Below are 14,042 nucleotides of genomic sequence, written 5' to 3' on the forward strand. Positions count from 1 at the left end.
CGGGTTTGCAGGCACACAATCCCAAACCAACCCAGAATACAATCAATTCTATACCTGACTTTTGGTGAGAGAAACCACACTAAACACAGCGGTAGCTCAAAAATAGGAGGCTAACAATAAAACTAAACATTTCCTTTTCTGCTGATTCAATCCATCATCCAAGAGCTCAGCTCCTCCAGCAATGTAAATATTACATCCCGTCTCCAATAAATACAAAGACAATTCCCTAGAAAAATACTAGAACTTACCCAAATTGACAGAAGTTATTGCAACAGTCACATTACTCAGTCTTTCTAATTATTCTGGAAGCTCTCTCTCCTTCCTGACATTGCTTTCTAGGGAAACATGCCCCGAGTTGAAGGTTCAACTTGAAACCAGAGAGGTAGTATCTACTCATGTCACTTTTCTCATTATGTCAGCATTCCACTTCTCTGAAATTGTCCTGTGAATTTACTGCTTTTTAAAGAGTAAGCTAAAAAGAAACATGGCAAGTAAAGCACTGGTAATTACGCTGCTGTGCTTTGCTTCTCAACTACCTTCTGAGGAATGATTTGAATTGTAAGGTTAAGACAACCAAAAGACTTTCTTCTCTTCAGGCTCCTCTCTGTTAGAGTTAACATGCTGCGATATTCTACCTTCTCCTTCCCTGCTGATTTCAGAGATTAAAAAAGGCTATAGTTCAACAGACTGTGCTTTTTCATTGAAGTAACTAGAATATTCTCAATGTTTTCCCAGACCTCTTAAGCCCTCCTTAAGCCTCCTCCTTCCACTGAAGAGTGAAATTACAATTTTCCCTAAAAAGGGGACACAGTTTGTTGCATATACTTTGCCTGCAAATGGTAGCAAGCATAATGGGTAATCGCTTCTGTCAGTATCAGCTTCAGGTCAAATTTAGAGAAAAGCTAGCTTTAATAAAATATAGATGAAAACTAACAGTAACATGGCAAAGACAGAGGCTAGTTAGCCAAGATATGTTTTATAACAGTATTTTACATCTCTCTCTCCCGAGCTCCTTCCAATCCTACCTTTTTTTTATACCACTCTTCCCCAAAATATCCACCTCAAAGGGTTAATACAAGGTGGAAGAACTATGTGCATCCTAAAGCAATGAAATTTTCCCATTACTTTATCAACTCACCCTGATAAAAAAAAAAAACCAAAACCAACCAAACAACCCCCCCCCGTACACACACCCCTGCCTTGAATTATGACAAGGCTAAAAACAAGAATGTATTTTCTTATTACTAAAATGTTTCTAAGGAAAGTTATTCTATAGTGTTTTGCAGAAAGGAGCTATCATAAATCAACACTGATATATATTGTTCCCTGCCTGTAAACACTGACACAGCCTCAACCAGATTTATCTAAAACAAACATCATAAGAATTACAACACTGGCATGTATTTTTACTGTAGTCTGTTAGGAGATTGACAGAAGCGCAGTGTACCACAATGCTAGATGACCAATAATCTTTAATAACTCAAAAATAAGCTACAAAAGATTGTTTCCTACATAGCCATGGGAAAGGAGGACCTTAGAAAGTAATCTGGGGACAATCAGGTAATACCAAATGAAAGGAATGTAAAAAAGCCTTCTACAGAGACCAGGTGGAGTAAGAGGAGGTCAGGAGAGTCTAACGAGGCAGTATGGAGTCTTCTGTAAATGTGGAGGCACAGCACAGTGTGAGAAGAGAAGCTGGCAAAGTTTTCCACTGCCAAATTCACAAATGAATAAGTTAAATGGGGCAGCAACATTTTTAAAAGATCAAGACAAACACCTATCATATTTCAACAAAAGGGATTACAGAAATTAATATATGAAAGGGTAAAGGCCTGGATAAGAATATAATCTACCCTCCAAAACCACAGAGCTTCCCTCTTCTCCAATTAGACAAAAAAATATTTTCTTACAACTTAAGTTTTAGGCCAAATTATTTGAGTATTTAATTTTAGTTCCTAGAAAGTATAAGCCTTTCCAATAAGGAATAAAAATTTTTCACATCACTATAAAAACAGTCAACAATACATGAAGCAACACTACATGACAGCACCCATCAAGGTCTTTCCAACATCAGCCATCCACCACAGTAAAGTCTGAAAGAACGCACTACCTACCCTCTTTGAAACAAATCCACATTGAAGAATTTGTGGAGCTCCACGGAGAATTCTACCATAGCCTGAACTTCACTCATGTTTATGAGGATGAAGAAGTCAAAACTTGTCAGCACCTTAGTTACTGAAAAAAAACAGAAAACAAACTTTTTAGAACACAAGCTGGGGATAATGCCTATCTGGTCCTTAAAAAGGACAATGCTATATACAATTTTGCACAGCTTCCTTAAATATACAGGCCCTGGGGTAAACAAGAATATAGAGTGTACCAAATCCTGCCCACAATAATTTCTATCTTTGTTGTGAAGGAATCAAATGTTATCAGAGAAGTATTACAACACACCACCAGCATAATACAATCCTGGCACTTACTGATACCTACATACTGCAGCTCTGCTCTGGTACTTGGCTGGAGAGGGAAAAATACTGCCGACAAGGAGAAAAAGAGCATGGTCTGCTTCCAGCCCTTGTTGAAGCAGAATGACTATGCAGGCAGCAGCGCCTCAACTCTGACAGGAGGACAGGGACAGCTGAATTACAGCATGGCCAAGCAGTGCCAAGAGCGAGCTTCACCAGGTCATGTAGGGCTTTAGACGGAGAGATTCTAGAGGGGAGGCAGGAGTTAAGGAGCGCAGCATGCCCATTTTTAGCCAATCTTTGGTAGTAGTAAAGTGTTAATTCTCACTGTCTTATTCACAGCCACAGACTGGCACCTTCCTACTAATTTACAATTGCCTGCTGATACTTAAATTAAAATCCTACAGACTTCACCGAGTTCTGCTGTTTTTCCTTCAACAATATCAACTAGATTAATAAAATAGACTACACTTTCTGCAAACACTTGTCTTCAAACTTCCCAGTTCCTGCAAGCACTGCCTGGTTTGAGGAATAAGTAAACCAAAAAACCTAAACCAGACTATCCTTCATGCACATTAGTCCATCTTCTGGGTCTCATGCGGAAGCAGGAAACATAGCTCAGGTAGCCTGGCTGGAGCTTGAATGGATTATTGTTTATTTTTTTTTTTTCTAAAATTTTGAACATGCATATGGGTGTTTGTGAAACAGCAGGCAGTACTACTGAGACTGAAACAGAGTTGCTGGCAAAAAAAGTCACCACTGCAACAGATATCTGTCACCTGAAAGCAAAGTTACCTTTAGGGGTTACCTCTAGCCTACCAACTAAATTATCTTGGCATACAACTCAAGATAAGATTTACCTTTCTGTACTCACTCCAGAGGAGCTGGAAGGCTTCAAGCACCATAGCACGGGTCTAGATTTGTAACTATAAACAAGAAGTTAATTCTGACCTTGGTTTAACAGCCAATACAAGGTCTCTGCATGCACTTCACAAAAACACAGAAACAGTGTGTTACTGAAGTAGCATGGAACAGAGTAAGAAGAATTTTGCTTCTGAATCTGAGTTATGACAATATGAAGAACTTGGATTGTGGGCCCACTGCAAGATCAAACCTACAGCATCTACATGATGCAATTAACCCAGATTGTCTAAAAATCCTGTGATCATTCAAATTTCAGTTGAGGGACTTCAACAGATTAACTGAATGATGCCACAAGTTTTGCTACAGTATGCAGCATTAGGACTGTCACTGATAACCTACAGGGCTTTCCAACAATTCCCTCTTCCACTGCTTTGTCTATAGGATTGTGTAGGGATGTCCTGAGTGGTCTTTAAAGCTAGAATCAAGTTCTGCACTCCAATTCTCTAGGGCTGCCATCCTGCATTATCACATGTGCATCACCTACCAAAATGCAAGTGTATCTTCTGCAAATGGAACCTGACCTGCCACTGAGCAGAGCTCTAGAGATCCTAGATCTGCTGTGACCCTTGGCCACTATGCAACAAACCTTGTGAGCTGTGCATAAAACCTGTGATGAAACTGTCCAATACCTCAGAAAGGAGCCCACTTTAACACATTCAGGAAAAAGCAAAAGGACTTAAACAGACAAAGGATGCCATGGGGCAGTCTCATCCAGCTTGCATTTTGATGAAATTACATTTTCAAGGGAGGAAGACATCACACGCCTCTGACTCCCCAGCACGATGAGTGGCACTGTGTCCCTGAACAGTTTGCTTCCACTGAGAGAAGGGAAAACTGTTCCTGCAGGAGTTTTTGGGCCAATCAGTCACTCCCAAATGCTTCAGGGTCCCTCAGGTCCCCAGTAGGAAAACTCAGAACAATCCAGAAATAGTCCAGTTAGACAAGTTCGAAGGTCCATTTTATGAATGAGTTAATTCAACAAAAAAAGCTGAGAGCGCCACAACTTGCATTACTTGCATTACAGCCAAAAGGGCTGTCCAGTGAACTTGTGGTATTTCTATTGTGTCTGACAGGGCTCTAGCTGAAGCCACTCCCTCCCTCCTCTGTCGAGCTGACTTAGCATCCCCAGCCAGCCCACTAAAAGTTGCCTGGGCAGACAACCCCTGCAGACTGAACACAGGGCCCAGCAAACACAGGCCTGTGCGACAGAGCACCACGTTTTAATCCAGTAACACAGCCCTCGCTCAACAACCAACAGTATCTGGAAAAGTGGCACCCATGCCTTGCTCCAGTATCAACTGCAAAACCAGTAAGAAATACTGAGCCACAGTTCACAGAACAATGCATCCAGAAAGCAATGCTGCATGCCACCACAGGTACCCAGGATTGCAGTCTAACAGCTGACCTTTGAGGATGGCTTTTTCTTTGCCAAGCATCAGGTTGTTTCACATGCACCATAACCTGGGTGAAGGGGAGCATTCACTGCCCTGAGCTGACATAAACCAAAAGACTACTTTTCTGTCAGCATCCTTCGTATCAGTGCAAAGGAAAACAGTGTTCTTTGAACCATGTAATAGAACGTGTCATGCAGTGATTAAATATTTTAAAGGAGAAACTCAAAACTTGGACAATGTCTTTAATTTTTGTACACTAATCATACCAAGGCCAACAAAAAAAGTTAAACTCATGTAGAAGTATTTATTTGTATAGATTCCATTCAAATTTACAGCTAAACTTCACTAACTTCTATGACATTAAACATCCACAACTCATGAGTTTATTGTTGTATTTTAAAGCATATAATTAGCATTCAGAAACCGAGATATTGAACTGCACATTTGTTCTGTCTGCCTGTACGATGCAGAAGAACCCTTCAGTACGAGGTCTCTACATATGAGCAATAGAGGTTAATGCAGCATATATAAACATGTATCAGAAGATCTGATAATAAATGAGAAGAATACCCTAATACACAGGTTAGAACAAACAAGAGGGTTTAGATACTTAACACTTACAATCTAAACAGCATTTCAATATTAAAAAATATTTAAGCACTGAGACTGAACATCTCCAATAGTTAAAATGTCAGTTAAAGCCACTTGACCCTATACTGAGGGCAAAACCTTTACTTTCCTTCACACTGCTGGGGGTTTCTTTATTTTCTAAGTTGGAAAATCTCCTACATATCCTGGCCAAACCATGCTGTCTGCACACTAGCTCACCATTTCTTTAGTTATCCAAACTAATTTTTCTGAGGCCACAATACAAAATGGATCATAGGATATCAGATTTTAAAAGACCATCAGAAGGAAAAAAATGTTTCTCAATTCTGTTTTTTTCTAAATTGATCATTTTAGTGACACTTCACAGCAGCTGCATCAGAGCACCTGCGTGCAATGCAAAGACAGATGGAGGTGTACAGAAACCTCCTAAACCAGCTTTGCTCTCAGAGAAATGCTTGTGTAACAGTGCCATTCATCTAGCTACTTGTATTTGGAACTGCAAGACAATGCTAAGAAACAAAACCGCAGTACATTTAAAGAATGTCTTACCTCCACTGGTAAATACTCCATTTTAGTATGTTAATTAACCAGTCTTCCAGTTCTTCGCTACTGCTGTCAAAAGCATACTGCTTGAACTAAAAAACAAACACACACAAAGTTTTACTAAGAGCAGTATCTCCAGAACTTTCCAGTACACGTGTTCTTCATTCTCTTTTCCTGCATCCTAATAACAGTTCCTATCATGTCCTCTCCAAGAATCATGCGTGTACCGCCTACCAGTATTCTCCAATCTGCCCTCAGTTCCCGCACTGCAGTTTTCAGCTTTCTGCAAGGGTAGCAGTCTGATATCTATTTTTCCAAAATAAAGTAAAAAAATAAAACTTCTCGTGAAGCTCATGCTCTGGCAAAGCTGACATTGCCATGTTCAGCCAAACTATCCCTGTCTTCACCAAGGAATTCTAAAATCCAGCTCCCAGAGGACGCTGGTACGCCCCCAGCCACCCCACAGCCTCCCATATCTCCCGAGAGACTCAGCTCACCAGCAGCAACAGAGCGACGAGGAGGTGGGAAGATATTCTGGCCTGAGTCATCAAATACAGCTCATGCCCCCACGCAGTCCTACATAGCTACCAGGGAGGAGACAACTTAGAAGAATAGGTCAGACAAAATTTTCCTGGTAAATCTCGAGTCCCTTCTCCTCAGGAGACAAAATCCAGGGGACAAGGGGGAGAGCCCTAAGACCAAGAACCCACTTTCTTAGAGCAAACGTTACCGGTAGGGCAATGCTACCTAACATTCTGAAACTCTCCTTGAAGCTCCTGCTAAACCACTACCTTAAAACCGTTTGTTAAGAATCACTCTCTCTCCCCTGTATTCTTAAACCATTTTTTTAAATACTCTAAAAACTAATCAGTCTCCCTTTTATATGATGGACTTTAGATTTCAGACACAGAAAGAGAATGCTCAGTTATCGCTTCTTAGAGGAACTTTGCAACCTTTCTGTACGTATGTTTCAGATACAAACACAAATCTATCACAGCTTGTGCAGGCAAACTGTGAAACTAAACTGGTTTTGCCTTAAGCTTCAGAGAGAAGAAAGCAGAGAAAGTGGAGCATAAAAAAATACATTATCTATAATCTTTTAAAATAGAAATCACTTGTGCATGTCATATGTGATATTACATCTTTGATACCACAAATTACCAGTAATGCCCCGGTAAAATCCCAATATCATAACGCCACATCAAAATGGCACCGACATTTATTCCATCTGTTTAACAACGCAATACAGCCTGTGCCATACCAGTTCTCTTTTAAAAAGGACTAAGTTATTTTTTAAAAGAGAAAGAAAACACGCAAAATTGTTCTAGCTTTAGATTTAATATTTCATATTTAGTGGAAGTCAAAAGCAAAAATACAGAATCCTACAAATGAAAATACAACAAAATGTTTATTTTCCTCCAGTTTTCTTCTAGCTGCTCATTTAACACAGTCTTCAGATAATTTGTTTTCTTCCAAGCTGCTGTAGGAGCTTTGTAGACCTCCATCCCGACCTTTTTTTCTCCTGTCCTCCTTTATGCTCAGAGATCCAGCACCTGCCAACACAAATTCAGCCACCGTCTCTCTCTGTGCTGATGACTCACAGGTTTGTCCCCCCACCTGAGAACTGTCTTCAATTCCAATTTTAGCTGTTTCTTGGACACAGCCTTCAGCAGAAGCTCGATGTGGTGAAAACAAGAGTTCTTGACCTGCCCTGCACAGCTATTCCTAATACCGACTTTCTGAGCATGCACAATAGCACAATCTGACTGTAAACCTAGACAGTATTTTTCATTTAGTTTTCTCTGGGTTCTCATAGACTTTGGCAAGACTATGCACAAGACCTGCCACGTTTTTCTGCATGTGATTAGAAATATGTCCCATCTATCCATACAGCCAAAACTCATCCAAGTGAATATCCTCTTTTGTTTTAATTACTGTGAGGCTGAAAAAGCATAATTCACTGCATGTATTAGTTCAGCATGGTGCTGCAAAGAACCAGCCTGTTATTTTGATCATTTCGCCTCTCTCTCTGGATCCCCTGCAGAGAGAGCCTGGACTACTGCATCAAGCATAACCCTCTTGTCCTCCTTTGAAATCCTTTTGCAGCTGTGCAGCACCTGGTATCACAGCATTCTGGTTGAAGACTAGAGCTTCCCAGCACTACAAATAAACCCTAGCTCTCCACAATTAAAAAGGCGAGGGGGTAGAAAAGAAATGCTAATTTAATTTTGGATTGCATAATCATCATGTTGTAAAACAAGGAAGGAAACAAACAAAAAAACCCCCTTAAGGTATCTCGGATACCTTATTCAATTCATTATCCCAATTTTAAAAAGGCAACATGAGCACCACTCAGAAAAAGACAACACAATAGACTGCTTTGTATCAGGATTTATTCATTAAATTCTGTTTAAAGCTTCACAGTTATAAATAATTATATGAATGTAAATAACCACCGTTACTTAAATATCGTTAAACAATGACCTAATTTCATGGGCTCGGGGCAAAACTCAACTATTACAATTTTCTTCTTGCCTGATTCTCTAAGCCTAGATTACTTTCCAGACAGCCTTTACAAGACTTGATTCACCATTTCTAACAAAGTTAACGCAAGATATCGATGACATTTTAATGGGATAGATAAACAACCAGATTAATCAAGCATTAAAATTCAAATTTTCCTACTTTTTGCTTTAAATTTAGCACCAATATCTGGTCCTCTATGCAGCACACTGATAAAACCAACATACTCACTACTTTGAGCTGACAACTTGATTATTCCCACTGAGCATGGAAGTCATTAATATGTTGCATTTATTTCTTTTCTTCTCCTCTATTAATAGATCATGTATGTGATACAATAATTCATCTTGAACATTTATTAGGCTTATTCCCTTCTACCCTAGCATTGGTCTTTGTCTGTCTGACAAATGACATGTTATTTCTAAGCTTCCTCATTAAAAAGTTTAACACGAAAAGTTCTGTGAGCAGCAGAGTGAAAAGCTTGCTTTCCTACCAATGCGTCCTTCTCCCTCCACCACAAGAAGCCCCTACCTTTTACGGCCCCTTGGCCAGGCAAAAGATCACGCATCCTGCACGTACGATATCCACAGCAACTGGACAGCTGCTGAGAAATAGACCCCATGCTAGCCGACTTCGGTATTTTTCCTTCTAGTAAGGGCACTAACTTCAGTGTCTTCCCTCTTCAGCTGCTGATTTACACTAAACAAAAACTCTGTCTTTGAGAGCCCTTCTCCTCTTCCACATTAGGCTGAATTGAGCAATGGCTTCAACAGTAATTTGCAAAGAAAGAGGAAACAGAACGTGAGCAAACCAAACTGAATGTTTTATTTGCTTTTTACAAAGACTTCCCCTAAAAAGAAAACCCACATTTTAAAAGTTATGATTAAAAGGCTATGAAACAACTGGCACAAATGTGACTGCCTTTGAGTCAGAACCAGCAAAATGCAGCATTTTGATGAAAAGCAGTGGCAGTTCAGGGCATGTGCTACCACAGTAAACCAGCCCTTTGTCCCGCTTTGGTCCCACGTACCAGCTGAGTGAGAAAAATGAACCAAATACTACTGCGCTCTCATGCTAGGAGCCAAGGAGAGCGGGCAGTGTAAATCAGCAGTTAAGCTGTCCATTCACCATCAAGCTACCTTAGCAACAGTGATGAAAATAAATACCGCTAACTAAAGCAGAAGCAAGGTATCTAGAAATACACCTGTAAATCAATTGATTACTTGATTTGCTTATAATTCTCAATTAATGCAATCAATCTATCTTTTCCTAACAATCTATGCAAAACAGCAATACAGGGGGGGAAAAAAATGAAGTTCTTACTCTAAATGCTTAATTAAATGTCTTCTGGAACTTTACATAAAAAGCATATAATGATTTTACAGTAAACTAAAACAATATATAAACTGCAAGCTGTAGTATTTTGGCTTAAAGAACAAACGGCATAGCTCAATACATTCACCTCATAATCTCAAGAACTTATGAAGAATGCACTAGGTAAGAATTAATAAAGTAGGAGAGGGACGCTTACTCAAATAATTTGATTCTGCCCAACTGAACAGGTTCTTCATAAAATATTAAGGGTCTATTTTAGTGTACTTAAAACATACTTCATTTTCCTACTTACACAAAGGAAGAAAGAGGTATCTCTTTGAATTCCATGTCCCAAGCAATGCCATTAAATGAAAAATAACTCTCACATGGATGGATGAATTTGGCATTAAAATGTCTGTAATGACTGTTAATGTCATTACTCTGCCATATTTTATGAATCAGAAGAGTGTCCAAAAGAAAGTTGTTGCAACTTCTCTCCCACCCCAAGCAAACTTATTGTCAGAAAAATAAAGCTTTGCTTTAAAGAGAAATGAAAAATAAATCTAACTGCACATGCTCAGTAACTTATTTTTAATGGGTAATAATTCCATATTATTGTCCTCTGTAAATAAAACAGAGCACAATTTACAGAGTTGAGTCATTGTTCCAATATCTGCTCTGAGGTCACGGTTTGACAAGACAGTAAATAAAGCTTAGATTTGACAGGTTGATTTTGTATTGGAAGGCTTTGTGCCAAGTGGTTACTGTCCTTCCTCCCACAGCAGGCATTAAGTCAGCACAAATGATGTATTGTGTACTCTTATTAACTTAAGAAATGTGACAGTTTGCCTGCCTGATCAAAGTTACATTAGGAGATAATCTGATAGTAAATCTGATCCAGAATCTGTAGTCACAAAAGCACTTCCTTGGTAGTTCCTACACTAGTATCATCTGTGGTGGTAGGCTGGATGGGCCAACATGGAAAAACAGTGACTCTGCTAGGACTTTGGTACAGATCTAAGTTATTTTAGAAACACATGGGAGTACTGTATCAAAGCCCATTTTATTTTTCAGCACCTAATGTTAATAACCTAATATAAAGTCAGCTGATTTGGGACTGGCTTTACAGTACTACATCTTTAAAAACATAATCTTTGATTTCACTTTTTTCCTTGTGGTTTGGCTTCCAGTTTCCTACCATTTTAACAGAACAAATTGAGACAAGCATTATAGCACATAAATTTAGGTTAAGAGTTTGATTCTTTGATTTTCAATGCAAAAAAAAAAAATCTAAAACCTCTGGAAATAGAAAACATTGTTTTCATCTTCACATAATTTCTGTCCACTGCCTTTATTCAACACCCACCAGAGAAATACCATAGATTCTTAATTTTGTTCTTCCTTTGTTAATGATTTTTTGACTACAGGTATTCTAAGACCCTCCCTGCAACTCTTCTGTTACACAAAACATGCATTAATTTTACAGTCAAATCCTATTATTCTAGTGCAAAGTCCAATTTAGTTATGGTTGTATGATACAAGTGTAAAGTCAAAGGACAATTAAGGAGACTGCCATTGCAAGCAACGACCTAGCGTGGTCATGGGAAAGTACTTCAGAATGTGCATTAAAGCTTTTCAAAAACATATGGTAGCAAGCAACATCTACATGTCGGTTTGGTGTAAGACCTTAAGCTCTCGCTCCTTGCTTATCTTCATACTGACCAGGTGAGGAAGAACCATACTTTTCTCTGCAACCTCAGGTGGCACTCCAGCAACTTATTTCCTGCTCCCCTCCAAATCTAAGAGCACTAAATTGAAACTTACCTAACCTTATAAGTTTAGTTAGCTGTTACCAAAACCAGTCAAGTACCAGATTTTAATGCTCTGTCCTTGATGTCCCCCACTCTCTTTTCTATCACTGAAGCCTGGAGCAAACCAGATTTGACCCAACAGCTACTAGCAGCAAAAAACCCACAAACCAACCAACCACCTCCTCCCCCTGCCCCCACAGCCAAAATAAAATTAAATCACTCCCTGCTTTCCTTTATTTACTTTAGAAGGGACTAAACACAGTATGTAGAGTACTGTGAGTGCTTTTTGATCGACAAATGCTCAGCATGAGAAGCTTCTGAAGAAACAAGTGTCAAGTAAAGAAGACACTGATCAGCAGTGATGGACAACTGTGATGGCAGCTTGAACAAACTGAGCAGAGCTCAGTATATATGCTATAGGAAGAATGGGTATCAGTAAGCACCACGTGAAAATAACACATTATGTATTATCAGCAGCAGTCTTAAAAGGATTTCGCTCTGCTACCCTTGGAGACTTACTCCCACCCACCCCACAAAGACATCTCTGCAATTGCTCTGGCAGTTGTGGGGGGCAAAAAACCCACCATCACCAAAACAAACCTTTACAGGTATTTTGGAGGTCGCTTTGTAAGATTTGGGGGTTTGGGTTGTTTTTTTTTTTTGTTTAAACCACAACATTTCCCTGATTTAAATACAGCACAACTCCACAAACAGCTGCACGGATACATCTGAAAGATGTATGGCAATATTGGCATCTAACCCTGAAGAAGTGAGCAAGGGCACAGCAAGAATTTAAGCCAACTTTGCCTGTGAAACTACACGAAGTCTTCCACACCAGCAACAGCTTCAGAAGTTTCTGCCCCAGGTGCTCATTCCCATCTCCACAGCCCCAGTACGTCGCCCCCGCAACACTGCCAACACGGTGCTCGTGGGACAGCGCTTTAAAATGAATTAGTTACCATTTTAGAATAATCTATTTTTGCAGGGCTTGATCATATCACTTCCTTATCCTGTTTCAAAGCACAGCTCCACAAATAGCAGTGCCATCACGGTGACGGGGAAGGGAAGGTGAGCGGCAGCGCGGCAGCGGTTCCTCTGGCGAGCTGGCCCCTCGGCGCGCCCGTCCTCTCCTTAAGCCGCGGCCTCAGGGCGAGAGCAACTGCCCCTTCTCACGGCCATTCCTGAGGTAAAATACCCTCCATTCCTTCCTTATATTCACTTCAGAAGTTGAAAGAGGAAGGAGACAGTACTCCCCCCCGGCAGGGAAGGACACAGCCCCAGAGCCCAAGTGCCAGCCCAGTCCAACCTGCCCGCTGCGCAGCACGGCATGCCCCGACCCTCCTCACAGGCCTGCTTCCCAAGGGGGCAGCCGCCCGCCTGGGAACCCTCTCTGGCAACCCGGACCACGGATATTTCTTTCCCGAAGGAGGCACGGGAGGCTGGAAAGCCGAGCAGCTTCCAGCAGCTCTTTGTCCCAACAGGCCCAGAAACACGCTCTGCTTGCAGAGTTACCGACCGACAGGCCTGGCGTCAGGCGACAGGAGGAATTTTTGCCGCAGAAGGGCTCTTCCACTCCCTGTCACGGAGGAAGGGAGAGACAGGGCCGCCCTGGCCACCACAGCCTGCTCCACCCCTGCGCCCACGCGAGCTCCGCCGGCTGCAACCCATCGCTTCCCCCTCACTACAGCGCCAAAATAAAAGCTACTTAAAGAGCCCCTATTAAACAGACAAATATAGCAGCCTTACCAAATTCAGGTGTTGCTTTTGTTTATTTTACGGCTTGAAGGCTTTATGCCCCTCTTACCTCTCCCTCCCCATGTGGCATTTAACCGACAGAACAACACTGACACGTGAGAAGCCGCTAAAAAAACTGACACAAACTTAAAACGGCATAGCTCTGTTTCCACAATAACACATTCAAAATAAAGCAAGTCTAATGATCACCTTCAGTAGCTTCAACAGGGATACTTGAAGGGTTACATCAAAACAAAGCAGTAAACTGATTTTTGAATTAGCTTGAACCATCACCAATGCTATTTAAACAATTTTTGACAATGTTTTATATGGAACAGTTTTTGTTCATGCCTTTTCTCCTACAATTTTCTTGTCGTATTTAGTCAGAAATTCTTGTACTAAGGTTTCATAGCCATTAAATCCCTTATACGCTGCTTTCAAATTTGCTACGACTCGAACAAGCAGAACCACCTATTAAATACAACATAACACATCCAGAGGAAAAAGGCCCAAAAACAAGGAAACAAAGTCATCAGAGGCTCTCCCTACCCTGCCGACAGCATAGCCAGTTTGTTTTCAAACAGGACCTTGTTCCCTCCTGTCCTACCTAAGGACAAACCAACAGCTGACCATACTGACCGGCCGTGAAAATTCATCTTTCCACCTAAACTCCACCAGCTTTTACACCTTTCATGAGTCAAAAAGCAAGTACACATCCGTAC

The 14,042-nt window shown here is 40.7% G+C and overlaps 1 protein-coding gene across 7 annotated transcripts in view; it reads right to left on the reverse strand.

Annotated features, from left to right (window-relative positions):
- FAM135A (family with sequence similarity 135 member A) overlaps positions 1 to 2,206 on the reverse strand; it is a 71,282-nt gene extending 69,076 nt beyond the window's left edge. For 6 of the 7 annotated variants that reach the window (XM_009483944.2, XM_009483942.2, XM_075707080.1 and 3 more), the window contains exon 1: positions 2,115 to 2,191. In XM_009483944.2, the coding sequence (XP_009482219.1) occupies positions 2,115 to 2,191 (77 nt within the window). Of the gene's footprint in view, positions 1 to 2,114 lie in introns of all 7 variants that reach the window. The other variant, XM_075707077.1, reaches the window with a different exon arrangement.
- Positions 2,207 to 14,042: the final 11,836 nt, after the last annotated feature.

This window comes from Pelecanus crispus, chromosome 3, assembly GCF_030463565.1.
Source record: "Pelecanus crispus isolate bPelCri1 chromosome 3, bPelCri1.pri, whole genome shotgun sequence".
Taxonomy (NCBI): Eukaryota; Metazoa; Chordata; class Aves; order Pelecaniformes; family Pelecanidae; genus Pelecanus; species Pelecanus crispus.